This window comes from Wyeomyia smithii, chromosome 1, assembly GCF_029784165.1.
Source record: "Wyeomyia smithii strain HCP4-BCI-WySm-NY-G18 chromosome 1, ASM2978416v1, whole genome shotgun sequence".
In the NCBI taxonomy this organism is placed as follows: domain Eukaryota; kingdom Metazoa; phylum Arthropoda; class Insecta; order Diptera; family Culicidae; genus Wyeomyia; species Wyeomyia smithii.
The window spans coordinates 176,158,926-176,173,845 of record NC_073694.1 but is presented as its reverse complement, the minus strand read 5'-3'; the positions used below and the strand labels follow the sequence as shown (position 1 = coordinate 176,173,845).

General features: G+C 41.7%; 1 protein-coding gene across 1 annotated transcript in view; it reads right to left on the bottom strand.

Annotated features, from left to right (window-relative positions):
• Positions 1 to 14,368, bottom strand: part of LOC129721216 (uncharacterized) — a 204,991-nt gene extending 190,623 nt beyond the window's left edge. Inside the window, exon 1 of the mRNA XM_055673525.1 lies at positions 13,347 to 14,368. Coding sequence (XP_055529500.1) covers positions 13,347 to 13,434 — 88 coding nt within the window. The 5' untranslated portion in view covers positions 13,435 to 14,368. The remainder of the gene's footprint in view (positions 1 to 13,346) is intronic.
• Between the last annotated feature and the right edge of the window lie 552 nt (positions 14,369 to 14,920).

Below are 14,920 nucleotides of genomic sequence, written 5' to 3'. Positions count from 1 at the left end.
CTAATAATGCACTACATTATGTAAAAGTATAGTATTTTAGATGCCTAACAGCTTTGCAGAAGGCACTGAAGAGCTAGGATGTCCCTAAGAAGAGCTATAGCTGTTCAAAGTTGAGTATGTCGATTTAAATACAGAAAATCTTGTTTTCTGCCAACATTACCAATGTACCGGCGTCAGTAGGATTCCCATCAGACATACCCTGTCGTAGCGAGTTTATACACTCAGGATAAAACAAACAAATTCAGGTCGATATTCTAGGCGTAGGTAGAATCTACAACGTGTTTCAGAGGTTACTTCTGATGGAAATCTGACTAACGCCGGTACACTGGCAGTGTTGGCAGAAAAATGATTTGCAACAAAAATTACGACATACTCAACTTTGAACAGCTCCAGCATTTTTTTTTGGGACACCCTAGCTCTTTGATGTCTTCGGCCAAGTTGTTAGGCATAAAAAAGCCTACCATTTAAAGTCATGAAACCTATGGTTTGAGCCGCTTTGAGTTCTTTAGAATGGAAAATGCAAAAACGTTGGTTTTCCATACAAATCTCCATATAAATTTGAAACGCAATGCACCAAGCGGAGACTAAACCAATCGACTTCCGATAAATTTAGGATTGTTTGGGGCTCCAAATCAAACGAAAAAAAAAAACAGCTTCAAGTTTATATCACTTAACGTACAAATTTACACGGTTTGAAACGATTTTGTAATGTGCATTATTAACGGTAAAACGGTAATATAGGCTACTCTGCGGATTCAAACCGAAACCGGTTTACCAACTGCGGTTGTCCTCATCGGCAACCAAAAACCATAATACCTTGCTTTCGGAGGTTGTTGAGTAAGAATTGGTTGAAGAAACGACGAGAAAACTGCCAAAAACGAACTGCCTAAACAGAACGAGGCTTGTACCGTTACAATTATGAACATCCCCAAACCTTCCAATGACTCGGAAGACAAAAGTAGGTTATAGAAATACAAAAAAAAATACAGTCAGGTTTTTTTTACGCGGGGGATACGTACCTCGTAAAAAAACCGCGTAAAAAAACCGCGTTAATTCGAAAATCCGCGTAAAAAAAAACGCGCTAATTCAAAAATCCGCGTAAAAAAACCGCGTTAATTCAAAAATCCGCGTAAAAAAACCACGTTTTTTTAAAATCCACGTAAAGTAGTCCAGCAAGGAGGGCTTCAGAAAAAAACCCGAGACACTCTAGAACCAGTATTCAATACAGTATTTAATTGTCCTCTTTGACGGTCATTCCGGATCTTTCGGTGGGCGGAGAGTATTTTTTGGACTATGTCTTTTACTAGATAAACACTTAAACGTTTCTGGTTCCAAACCCACGTTAATTCGGAAATTCGTGCAAATTTTTTTGAATTAGCGCGGTATCGCGTAAAAAAAACCGCGTTAATTCAAAAATCCGCGTAAAAAAAAAACGCGTCAATTCAAAAATCCGCGTAAAGTTATATTTTGAAAAGTTTTTTAATAACGCTCAGTAATGATTGTTATAATTTATTCAAATTCATCTCACAAAGTGTGTGTCTTGATGAATAACTTAATATCAGAACAATAAATTTCATCTAGAAGCACTTTACCAATAAATGCTTAAGAGTTGGCATAAAAGCTGACAGCGTTCAGTGTAGGTAGATTTGAGGGATTACGCCAAGGGAGGAATCTTAGCGCATATCGTACAAATTTACGTCGCACGGATTCCATTCTAGCGGTCCAGCAGTGTCACTCTGGATAGAGGTTGACCCGACATAGTATAGTCAAATAGGATTGGCTCTCTTGTTTGAGATGACACTACATTTCTGAACGCTTAAAGAAAGAAGGGTTACTGAAGCTAATATAATTTACGGCAACCTTCCGGAAGCTGCAAAAAAATATCATAGATGAATAACATGAAGCGTAGCGGTCCTAGATTGCTACCTTGCGGGACTTCAGATACATTCGGGAACTGCACAGAAAGCTTAATCCTTATCTTCACACAAAGTGTTCGATTAATCAAAAAGAAAACAAGCCATTGTATGAGAGCAAATGAAACTCCAAGTTTTCCATGTTTAGCTAAAAGTATACTGTGGTTTACCGTGCTGGATCGAAATCCGTACACCTAAGCACATGATAATCTTCGACGGTCAATATAAAATCAAGAAATCACATATTGCTTTAAACTGACACGTTTACTTATAGGTCTACGTATATTTTATCACTATTTTCCAGCAAAATGATTGAAATCACTCCGAAACTCGAAAAAATCATGTTTAAATAGAACATGTTTTGAATCGAAATCCGTACACAGTTTTTTGTCTGAATCAAAACCCTTACACTTTTGAATCGAAATCCGCACACACGCGATATAGACTGAATCAAAGTCCATACAACAATAAATCAAACTCCGTATAGATGAAGAAGTACAAAAATGAACATCTTTCATTTATAATTTATCTTTAAGTTACAGAATAAGTATATTTTGAGGATCAACTGGCTCCTAAAGTTTCACACGGTTTTCTAATTTTTGATATCAGCTGAAATAGTGCAATTTTCGTAGCGTTTCGTAGTAACCGGAACGCCGGAACCTCTCGAAGCTTCCCGGTACGACTTTCCCTTGCGCACCTCAGTCACAGCTCGTTTAAAATTGTTTGCCGTATTTTTATACTTGTTTTCTTCCATTATATGCTGAAAACAAGAAGAAAGTTCAACAATATATGCATGATACACACGCTGTACGGATTTCGATTCAAGCGAACAAAAAGAATCAAAACCCGTACGGCAGCGTTCTTGTTGAATAAATACAACTTACACTATTTTTTAGACAATATACAGCTCGAAAATGACAAAGACTTACCTTTTCCATCAATTTTAAAAAGATTCACAGAGTAAAACACTTATATCCCACTCGTTTTTATCTGAATAACGTTTCCTTAGTAAATTCTCTAACGATACAACGAAATGACAACTGAAACCGATACACGATTGATTTTTAATTTTTAATATTTTTATTCCATGGCCTACTGGCGCATAGTTTCATTTAACAGAAGGCCAACAACTCAACGGATATGTACATGTAACTATCATATGAATATTCACTTTGATAATGCTTAAAACTGAAGAAAAACATAAAGGTATACGGATTTCGATACTGTACGGGTTTCGATCCAGCACGGTACTCAATCGAACGCCACTTCAGATCGGTGTACAGAGTCTGTTTGATTTTGTAGTTACACATGTTTCACAAGTAAGTCGCTAAGAACTCGACTAAGTTAGTTGTTTCGAACGTTTCGGGTAAAAACCATGACCTGACGACTTGTTATTTCAAGCAGATTAGAATCGAAAACTTCTCTAGAAAGGCGTTAGTAGTAGCAACATGTGCATCAAAAGGAGTATACTCATGAAAATTGCGCTCAAAGCTACAGACAAATAGAGTGCGTTTATCAAACAGGGTCCTGACGTGACAATCGTCAAGAAACATACTCGTTTGGAATTCACGAACGACAAAAATAACCGTGGATTTCGGCTGAGGTTGCTCTGCATTCTGCAGGTGTACCGTTTGTCGAGGTAAAGGTTATTTTTTTTTTTCTTCATCTGTAGTTTATTTGACACGACACAAATACAATTCAATGTTTAACGGCGCCAATTATATCTGGTAGCTTACTTTCTAAAGTATCTTAGTAACTAAGAGCAAATTTTTTATCCTCGCTGCCGACTACGAGCTGAAACTAAATCTAACTTAAAGCTAGAATATTTTGCATTAAAAGCACAGGTTTGCTGTTTGATGGTTTTCATTGCCATAGGTAAGCAGCATATTAAATTTGTTCCGCTGCTGGGCCAAGATATTACGGACTGGCATATTGGGTTGTTTCCATCGGGCCTTGAGAGTATCGTGCGGGTCTGATTGCTGTTTCCGGATCCGGGGTCTTAACGTGTTCTTGTCGTTTGGTTGGATGTAGGCGGAAGGGGATAGGACTAAACTGGGGCGTGGATGGATTTCAGGAAAACGTATATAAGGGACATGTAGGATAGGTCACGGCTCGCCAAGACATCACGAACAGGAACAGCCGGCTGCCTACCTTCGGCCTGCAGGGAAGCTATTAATCTAGACCTGGCGTCACGGTGTACAGGGCATGACCAAACAACGTGCTCTATGTCGTGATAACCTTAACCACAGGCACAGATACCACTCTCCCCGAGCCCAACACGACGGAGATGCACGTCAAATCTATAGTGATTGGACATAAGCCGGGACATCACGCAAATGAAATCCCGACCTACATCCAACCCCTTGAACCACGGGTTCGTCGATACCTTGGGGATTATGGAATGTAACCACCTTCCCAGTTCCCCCTTTGTCCAAGAATTTTGCCAACTAATGATCGTATTCTGACGTACAAATGCGAAAAATTCATTAAAGGCAATTGGTCTTACATAAATATCACCGTTTGTTGCGCCCACCTTAGCCAAAGAGTCCGCTTTCTCATTACCCGGTATCGAGCAGTGAGAAGGGACCCACGCTAAGGTAATCTGAGTAGATTTTTCGGATAAAGCACTCAGATGTTCCCGTATTTTCCCCAGGAAATACGGAGAGTGCTTAACATCTTTCATCGATCGGAGAGCCTCAATGGAACTGAGACTGTCCGTAAAGATGAAATAATGGTCCGTGGGCATTTTTTCGATAATCCCTAGGGTGTACTGAATTGCAGCTAATTCTGCGACGTAAACAGAAGCAGGATTATCGAGTTTATGGGAGACGGTTAAATTGTTATTGAAGATACCGAAGCCAGTGGACCCATCAAGAAGTGATCCGTCAGTGTAGTACATATTGTCGCAGTTGATGTTTCGATATTTATTGGAAAAAATTTTAGGGATCTGCTGCACGCGTAAATGATCCGGGATTCCACGAGTTCTATCATGGATGTATCGAAAAACACAGTAGAATCAGAAGTATTTGATAAGTCGACACGATTTGGAATATTCGAAGAAGGGTTAATATTTTGGGACATGTGATTGAAATACAATGTCATAAAACGGGTTTGAGAATTAAGTTCGATTAACCTTTCAAAATTTTCAATCACGGGACGGTTCAAGACCTCACATTTGATTAGAATACGAGAAGACAGGCTCCAGAAGCGGTTTTTCAATGGTAGTACTCCAGCTAAGATCTCCAAACTCATCGTATGGGTCGATTGCATGCAACCTAAGGCGATACGCAAACAACGATATTGTATTCGCTCCAGTTTGATTAAATGTGTGTTTGCTGCGGAGCGGAAGCAGAAACACCCGTACTCAATAACAGACAGTATCGTTGTTTGGTAAAGCCTTATAAGGTCTCCTGGGTGGGCTCCCCACCATTGTCCGGTTATTGTACGAAGAAAGTTCACTCTTTGTTGACATTTTTTCATCAGATACCTCACGTGACAATCCCAGGTGCTTTTAGAGTCGAACCAGACACCAAGATATTTGTGTACCAAAACCTGAGAAATCGTTTTACCCATTAATTGTGTTTGAAGCTGAGCAGGTTCATGCTTCCTAGAAAAAACTACTATCTCAGTCTTCTCCGGAGAGAATTCGATACCTAGCTGTAAAGCCCAAGCAGACAAATTGTCCAAGGTATCTTGCAATGGTCCTTGCAAATCGGCAGCTTTGGCTCCTGTAACAGAGATTACACTGTCGTCTGCAAGTTGTCTTATCGTGCATGAATTTGCCAGACATTCGTCGATGTCATTTACATAAAAGTTGTAAAGAAGGGGGCTTAAACATGAGCCCTGGGGAAGACCCATGCAGCTAATGCGAAAAGTTGCCAAATCGCCGTGCGTAAAATGCATGTGCTTTTCGGACAACAAATTGTGCAAAAAATTGTTCAAAATTGGAGAAAATCCTTGTCGGTGAAGTTTACCCGAAAGAATGTCAATAGAAACGGAATCAAAAGCCCCCTTAATGTCCAAGAACGCAGACGCCATTTGTTCTTTGCGAGCATACGCCAGCTGAATATCTGTTGGAAGCAACGCAAGACAATCATTCGTCCCTTTGGCACGGCGGAAGCCAAATTGAGTATCTGATAGTAGACCATTTGATTCGACCCAATGGTCTAAACGACGGAGTATCATTTTTTCCATCAATTTTCGGATACAGGATAGCATTGCAATCGGCCTATAAGAGTTGTGATCAGAAGCTGGTTTCCCTGGTTTTTGGATGGCGATCACCTTCACTTGCCTCCAATCCTGCGGTGCAATGTTTTGCTCCAGGAACTTATTGAACAAGTTCAACAAGCGCCTCTTGGCATTGCCGGGTAGATTCTTCAACAAGTTGAATTTGATTCTATCTAACCCAGGCGCGTTATTGTTACAGGACAGGAGGGCAACTGAAAATTCTGCCATCGTAAAAGGTGATTCTATCGCATCGTGGCCCGGAGACGCATCGCGAACAATGTTTTGCTCAGGAACAGAGTCCGGACATACTTTCCTGGCAAAATCAAATATCCACCGACTTGAAGACTCCTCGCTTTCGTTGACCGTTACGCGATACCGCATTCTTCGGGCTGTGTTCCAAAGAGTGCTCATCGATGTCTCCCTCGACGTCTCGTTCACGAACCGACGCCAATATCCGCGTTTCTTTGCTTTAGCCAAACTTTTAAGCTTGGTATTAAGCTCTGAATACCGTAAATAGTCGCCAGGTATACCTCCCTTCTGGTAGGCCTTAAACGCGTCGTATCTTTGCGTGTAGATATCGGAGCACTCTTGGTCCCACCACGGAGTGGGAGGCCGTTCTTTGATCGTTACGCCGGGATATTTCTTCGTTTGGGCTTGCAACGCGGCGTCGAGAATCAAGCCCGCGAGGAGGTTGTATTCTTCAAGTGGTGGATGATGTTGAATCGACTCGACCGCTTCTGAAATCATTTCCTCGTATAACTTCCAATCGACATTCCGTGTGAGGTCATACGGAATGTCAATTGGTCGCATGCGAGTTGAACCGTTAGTAATTGAAATAAGAATAGGCAGATGGTCGCTACCGTGAGGATCGAGGATTACCTTCCATGTGCAATCCAACCGTAGCGACGTCGAACATAAGGATAGATCCAAAGCGCTTGGGCGCGCTGGAGGTTTCGGGATACGTGTCATTACGCCGTTGTTTAAAATAGTCATGTCGAAGTCATCGCAAAGGTTATAGATTAAAGAGGAGCGGTTATCATTGTAAGGGGAGCCCCAAGCCACATCATGAGAGTTGAAGTCTCCCAAAATCAAACGTGGCGAGGGAAGAAGTTCTATTAAATCAAAGAGCAGCTGTTGCCCAACCTGTGCTCTGGGAGGAATATATATTGAGGCAATACAAAGCTCTTTACCTTGTATTGTCATTTGACATGCGACAACTTCGATGCCTGGAATCGAGCGGAGGTTAATACGAAAGAAAGAATAGCACTTTTTAATCCCTAGAAGTACTCCTCCAGGATTGGCATAAGATGTTCCCGCTGATGAATCGTCAGAATCGGTTTCATCAGAGGGCAACAGATCAAAGGGGTTCGATGTTATGGTAGAAGTGGTCACGGTCTTCTTCAGCATCTCAGCGTAAGAACGCTTTGAACGCTTCTTAAGTGACCGCTTGATTTTATCTCTGCGCTGCATGTACACCGGGCATGTGGAGAGCTCATGCTGGTTTTCCCCACAGTGAATACATTTTTCAGCATTAACACTGCAAGAATCTTCCGCATGAGTCTCCCCACACTTGCTACATCGTGCCTTATTGCAGCAGTAGGCGGCTGTGTGGCCTAACTGCTTGCAATTGGTGCAATTCATAACACGGGGTACATACAATCGCACAGCCAGACGAACCCGGTCGATCGAGATGTGGCTAGGGAGTGCAGATCCGGCAAACGTAACGCGAAACGAGTCTGACGGAGTGTAAACTTTTTTACCGCCGACGAGAGACATGGACCGCAATTGCTTACAATCCAAAATCTTCGCCTGTGTTTCGGTATTTTTGAAGCAACCGGTTGCGCTTTTTAGGATACACTCGACAGACAGACTCGAATCGGTTATGACACCGTCGATCTCCACGTCTCGCGCGGGTATGTAGACGCGATACTCGCGTGTGAAGAGCTCAGAGCAAGCGATAGCATTGGTCTGTGCCAGATCACTGACCACGACACGGAGCTTGTTAGGTCGGACCTTGGAAATTTCGGTCACGGCCTTGTACCCCTTCGTCAGGTCTTTAGCAATTTGCAGTATGTTTAAACGCTTTGAATTCACTCCTGCCTTTGGACGAAAATAAACAGTATAGCTGCCCTGTTGAGATCCGTCCGGGTAAAGCCTGGGGCGAGGGGGGACTGGAGAATGAACAGGGGAGGGGGTAACAGAAGGGTCAGGGTCAGGGGGGTTCGGGGATGGTGGCACGGGAGGCGAGGGATCTATATCCATCGCGCTAAATGTAGCGCACTAGCGAACTAGCGCCGACAAGAACACGTACCTCTTTACTTCTTCCTTCCAGCAGTGGTTGTCCGATCGTTCGAAGCTGCACCCAAAGCAGCCAGCAGCACCAGTTCAGCAGCACCAATACAGCCACCAGCAGTGAGCCGGGTGTGAGATCACTCAGCACAGCGACACGGACTCGACTGTCAACTGATGGCCTTGAATAATACACTCTTTTGTTTGGCTATTCGTACACACGGACCGGATTGTAATAGAACGACCACTTTGCACGTCCGTTTCTGTCGAGTGTTCGACGCGGAATGAAAGGTTATATCTTCTATGTAAATTACTGATTACGTTGAACCGCTGCTTCGAAGCCGGGCAACGCGCTTCACAATAATTAAGCAATGGCGATTGGACGTCAGGTTGCCGAAGACTGAAAATGCAGTACGGATCAGCGGTGGGAACAGACGTTACAAAATTGTACTTGCTGTAAATAACATTTTGAAAACCTCGTTCCCCACTTCCACACGAAGGACCGGGACAACTGATGAACGCAGGGAGGGAAAACTCGACTACGGCGGAGGGGTCAGAGGCTTCCATAGTACGTGAGTTATCGCATCCCAGTGTCCCGCTACACTGTGGTCCAGAAATGAAAAAAGGTGGTCAAAAGTCATTTTCTCGTAAACGTAACATTTTTGAGCAATACTGTCTTTGGGAAAGTTTTAGAGTAAAAACAGACCCTTTTTGGACATTAACAGATTCGTGATGAATCCTATAAAATCATGGAACAAAACAACTTTAATGTAAGTTTATTTATGTCACGTTGATCAATAGCGGATCTTTGTTGGAAAAAAACATAGCAAGCTTTGCATTTTTACGTTTTGATGCTAGTGGTTGTGCAGCATCAGATGAAAATTCGATAGGGGGACTACAACACGGAAGCTTATCAGGTACGTGAGTGTTCATAAGAGTTGCATACTTGCCTGAGGCTAGAAGTGGGGAGGCCCCTTCCTCAAACTCGAACACAGAGCCAGAACGACTCTGATGGCAGGAAGCTACCGTATTTCGATGATGAATACACGGCGCCACTGGATCGAGCGGGTCGGGGTCTTCCATGATGCGTTCTGGCGTCATAACCAAATTCCGGATAAGGGGGTTGATAGCATTTGGGACCTCGGAACTGACGACACAATAGAGGTGTATTTAAATTATTTAAAGTCACGGAGCCAGAGTCGGGTACCAGAGCACAGCGCGATGTCCTTGTAGGTTGGATCCATCTCAATTTTATAAGAGATTATGCTCAATCTGCTAGTATCTGCTCCTTTCTTTACCAACGTTAAAACTCTTGCAGGGCTAGGACATTTTACACAATTTTTAACCAATTTTTCAACTGATTCCAGTTTGACACTCAGGTGAATACGTGAGAGATATAACCAAGGTCAAAATCTTAGTCGAAACTTTGCCATCATTCGCCACCCTGGTACCTCCGATGAGTGGTTTATAAACAGATGAACCTTCTAATCGACGCTATTTCTGAGGCGGGGGACGGCTGGGGTCTCCAGATCCGAAGTTTGCGGGGAACGATGCGATTCGTTTCGATAGCTGAACAATCTTGTTTGACTAATTCGTCTTAAAGCTCAGCTCTTGCGCTTTCCTGTTGCTCAGTTATAAAGTTGATCGCACTACCAAACGAAGAGATTGGCACATTCATTGAACACTCAAACAAACTTGGGCTAGCCTGGACAATATTCAAAAATGCCTTATTTAACTTCGTACTACTGCATTTTGAACGAATTATCCTATCGCAAAACGCTTTTTATCGGTTTAGCACAATGATCAAGGTTTAAACACAATTGATACGTTGCGGCTGCGTTTGCGGCAATTTGACATTTAGTTCATACATTTTCTGTCAAATTAACGTCAACACAACGCAAACGTATCCATGGTGCTTGGTCAGTCACAAACGGTCGACATACTAAATCAATTCGCAAGAAATAGCAAAAACCGCCGAAGGAGTTACGCTGAGGAAGAGTTGGATTCTGCAGCGCGATTTATTGAATTCAAAGCTTAGACCCTTCCGAGAGTTGTAGCGAGAGTCGGTCAATTATGCTAGTGTTACTTGTTTTTACAACACTAAAATATCACAGTAGATTTGTTTTACACAGTAAACTGCACTATCTTCAAATAGCCGGCACCCTGGTACTTCACTTGGGCACGAAATGGCCCGTAAAACAACAATCGGTGTATTTATAAATCAATCAAACTTACAGAGCTGAGTCTCGGGGATGTAAACATCGATGCCAGATTGGAAGACATGTCTTCAAATCGAAGACATTTACAGTGCGGTGAAGATATTCTTATTTGTGAAGACAAATGGAAGACATTGAAAAATATGTGAAGACATTAGAAAATATGTGATTACGATTCGCTTTTTGCATAGGTGGTGCCTTTTTTTTGCTCGACAGTTTTCGATTTGCCGGCAATTTTCCCAGCATTCGGTCGGCTTTAACGAGCCATCTCGGGTTAGAAGACATGTAAAGACATTTTTTCTCGGAACGTGAAGACATTTGAAAAAATGATCTGGCATCTCTGGATGTAAGCAAACTGAAGCTACACGGAAAAAATCAATATAATCATAATTGAATAATTAGAAGTTCAAAATATAAATAAATGAAAACTACAGCATAGTATAGATCAAAAAGCGCGCAAGAAATCAGTTCATGTCTGAAAAATATAATTATTTATTACAAATCAAGCGTAGTAGCAGCGCCCACTAGTTTTCCAAAAATGTCATTATTTTTAACGTAAAATAGATCACCTTATCACATGAATGTATAAGGGGTCATCTCTAGTGCCTATATAATTTCGTTCAGTGTATATTTTATCAGTAACTGTTGTCGGCGTCTTTTTTGTGCTATTCGAAATAAAAGCGATGGAAAAGCAGTTGAATGTCAATCAAAGTTGTGTCGTTTCTTTAATTGTTAAGTGTATGAAGGAGTGGAATATAAGCTTGGAAATATGTTTGTTTTGTTTCTATTGCAGAAAACGGGTCGCGTTTAACATTACTCAGACGAGCGACGCAATCTAATCAATACGCTCATAAATCAAGTTTAAACCTACTAGACAAGTACAGGAAACAACGGGATGCTCTTCCAAAATGATAAGCAATGCTTTGAAATGAAATGAACTGCCTTGACTGTGAGCACTGTTTCAGTCTGACGACGATTGACGGAAGCCAATCTATACGCCCATAGTCCACGGAAGGTACCATTGTTGGCAAAATGTCATGTTTCGGATCGCTTTAAGTTTGCTAAAAGGTACACATATCGATTGGCTCTGAAAAAAAAAAAACGTTTCAAATAGTTCTGTTTGGATCGAAAGGCCGTCGTCAGTACGTGATAGTTCTACTTAACACATAGTATCAACCACAGTAAAGTTAGATCCACTCAATGTTTGGTCGCAGCTTTCTATTTACTGTGGTGCCTCTAGTGGCGGTTACGAGAAACCAATGACAGCGCAGTGATGAGGAAGGTTTGTTTACATAGTGGTGAAAGTTTCATCAAATTCCCCAGTCAACCACAAATCGTATATCAATGTATGAAAACTATCGCAAATGTAGCTAAACGAATTCGAAATCGTATAACAGGCTTTTTATCATGCGCAGAAATTCATCTTTAATCGTATATCATGGTGGAGTCTTACCGATTTACGATTGTAGGCTTAGAGTTGTAAGACAGTGTGAAACAAATGACTTTCTATCGGATATTATCGTATATAAATACGTATATCAATGAATTGCATACCATTATTCCTCAGTACGTATATCGCCAAAATAGTACGTATATGCTGTTTTTGCGCATCAATTGCGAATTTGTATGATATATATGAGTGCGGATATTGGAATCAAAACATTATTATACGTATGAAAATGTTGACTGGGTCGAATCAGTGGATCAGAAGTTCACAACGATGGAACGTGAAAGACGTGAAAACATTTTGCACATTAACGTTGAAAATCCGACGTAGTCAAATACAAAAATTGCGAATTGCCTCAAATTCTTCAAATTAACCGTAAACAGCGTGCTGAAACGATTCAATGAAACACTAACGCTGGATCGCGCTGATCACAGCAACCGCAGAAGTGGAACGATTGACAAGTAGCTACGATTGAAAGTTTGCAGAGCAGTTCGGATGAACCCTTTGGATCATCCTGCGCGATTTGGCTAAGAAGTTCTCGGCACCGTACAGCACTGTTTGACGAATCTGTCGGCGTTAAGGCCTGCGGTCGTTTCACGCCAGAAAATACTCTAACAGAACCCTCAAACAGAATCTCGTTGCTGTATGAGAGAGTTTTGATCAAATTCGACGGCTGAATCTCAAAGGACGATGAGACATATGTAAAAATGGATTTCGCGCAGATTACTGGTTGTTATTGCAGTGTTTTTTTAACATGAAAAAGTGGTTATAAATTAATAAAAAGATGTATTATAGCTAAGACACATTCGAAATCCTAGTTTCAAACCTAATAAAAACTGATTTATTTTGGACAATATTGATGTAGTTATCCTGATTTATGCTGAAAATAGTTGTAAAAATATCTGATTAAATAACATTAAAAGTGTTCAAAAAGTATTCCTCGGTTGTGTTGAATGAAAAAAACATTTGCTCCACCCAGACAAGCTCATTCATTTCATGGTAACAATATATAAATTGTACCGTTACTGTGATTTATCTCCGACACTTTGGACATAAAGTTTCAAATGTCTGCATATAATTGAAAAGATTAGGCAACAAAAGATTCTATCTAACCCTTTAGATCACCTGAACCTTTTTTTAGTAATGCTTAATTTCTCATCCCCGCGCAGCACTTTTCGCAAAAGTTTTCGCTTAGGGCACGGTTAAAAAAATTGCAGAAAAAAATACGCTCAAAATTCATCTCCGTGCACTTACCTTTAGCAGCGGGCTCAGCCAAACCAACAGCGACCAAGTTTAGCAGAAAGAAGAGCTGGCAAATTCCGTCAACTTTTAGGTTCCTCATTTTAGCAAATCGTCCGCTGGTTTACGGTGCACTGATTCACGATTTGACTCTACGATTCTTTTTTTTTGGACCGTATTTTCGATTTAATCCTTCGATGGCGGGTATCAAACTGGGCACAGCTCCAGAACCGTCAACAGGATAAATACCGAAAAAAGAAAAACAACGAAAACACTTTGTAGCGGATGTTCTTCTTTCACTTTTTCCTACCGCCGTCGGTCGGTTTCCGCTGGTATTACCATATCACTGAACACATTGCTCCATTTCGGCAGCGCAAACGCCAAACACCCACTGGAAACCGTTCTGCTCTAGCTCATCCTTAAAGTACTGTACAAGGAAAATTAATTTTCCTCGACTTATCCTTCTTTGTAGCGTAAACAGTATTAAAAATTTCGCTCTTGCTTCTGTGCGGTCGATTTTCCTTGTTTTTTTCTTCTTCTATTGAACCGCGCTGGAAACAAATTTTTAGGTTAACCGCTGTTTTTTCTCCTCACCACCCTTGGAAAACGCTAGAATCCACACTGGTAGTGCTCAACTGGTAGTTTGAAACAATTTTTTCATCTTTTATAGGCAAATCGCGAACTTTGCGCGGAATAGTATTCGGAATTATCACTCAACATGTAAATCGGTCTTTGACACCTAGCGCAGGTTCTGCTGGAGTAAGCCTAGAAAGGTCTCTCCCCGATCACACACACAAACACCGATATTCATAAATCAGGACTCACATGAACACTGCACACCACTGTTTACCACCTTCCAATTTTGGGAAGCAAAACTTCACGTACCCACTGTTGTTGGCAGGAGTTCGAACCTGATGTGATAATGACGGTGTTAAGGTTGAAAATAGGGTAGACTAACCGTACTGGTTTTGGCTGCTGCGGCTGAATAGTAGAGCGTCGAGGAAGAGCTTTTGTCTGGTTCACACGTTCGCGCTGAACTGACTGCCGATGAATGATTCCGATGGATCAGTAGGATACAAGCGCAGGCGAAGCGTCCGAACAGCCAGCACCCGAACATCGCCGAAGCTCGTTCTGTTTTCCTTTTACTCCTGCCTGTTGGCCGAATCCCACAAAAAGCACACGAGGGCAAAAGCTGAATGAAATTCTATACACCCCCCCTGATGGCTCACTCCAGCTAACCGGACGAAGGATGGTGTGAGCGTTCCGATCTATGTGTTTGTACGGGGATATTCAATATTGAGAGCAGCTAAATGTACCTCCTAGAGAGGCGGAAAACTGCCTTGTTGCTTCTAGGTTGAGTGGGACGTAGAAAAACGGCACAGGGTTGAAGCCCAAGGCGGATTACATTACTGCTTTTGTGAAGTTGTTATGTAGTGTTCCCGGTGGAAGCGCTTTTAACAAAATTACGCTGACAGCTTCTATATACTGCTATACACTGAGAATATTTCGTTTGGTCGTTGATTGGGATTTTTCCTCAACAGTATTTTTCTAGAGAATGTGTTAAAAAATAATAATTTCTGGTTGAAAAG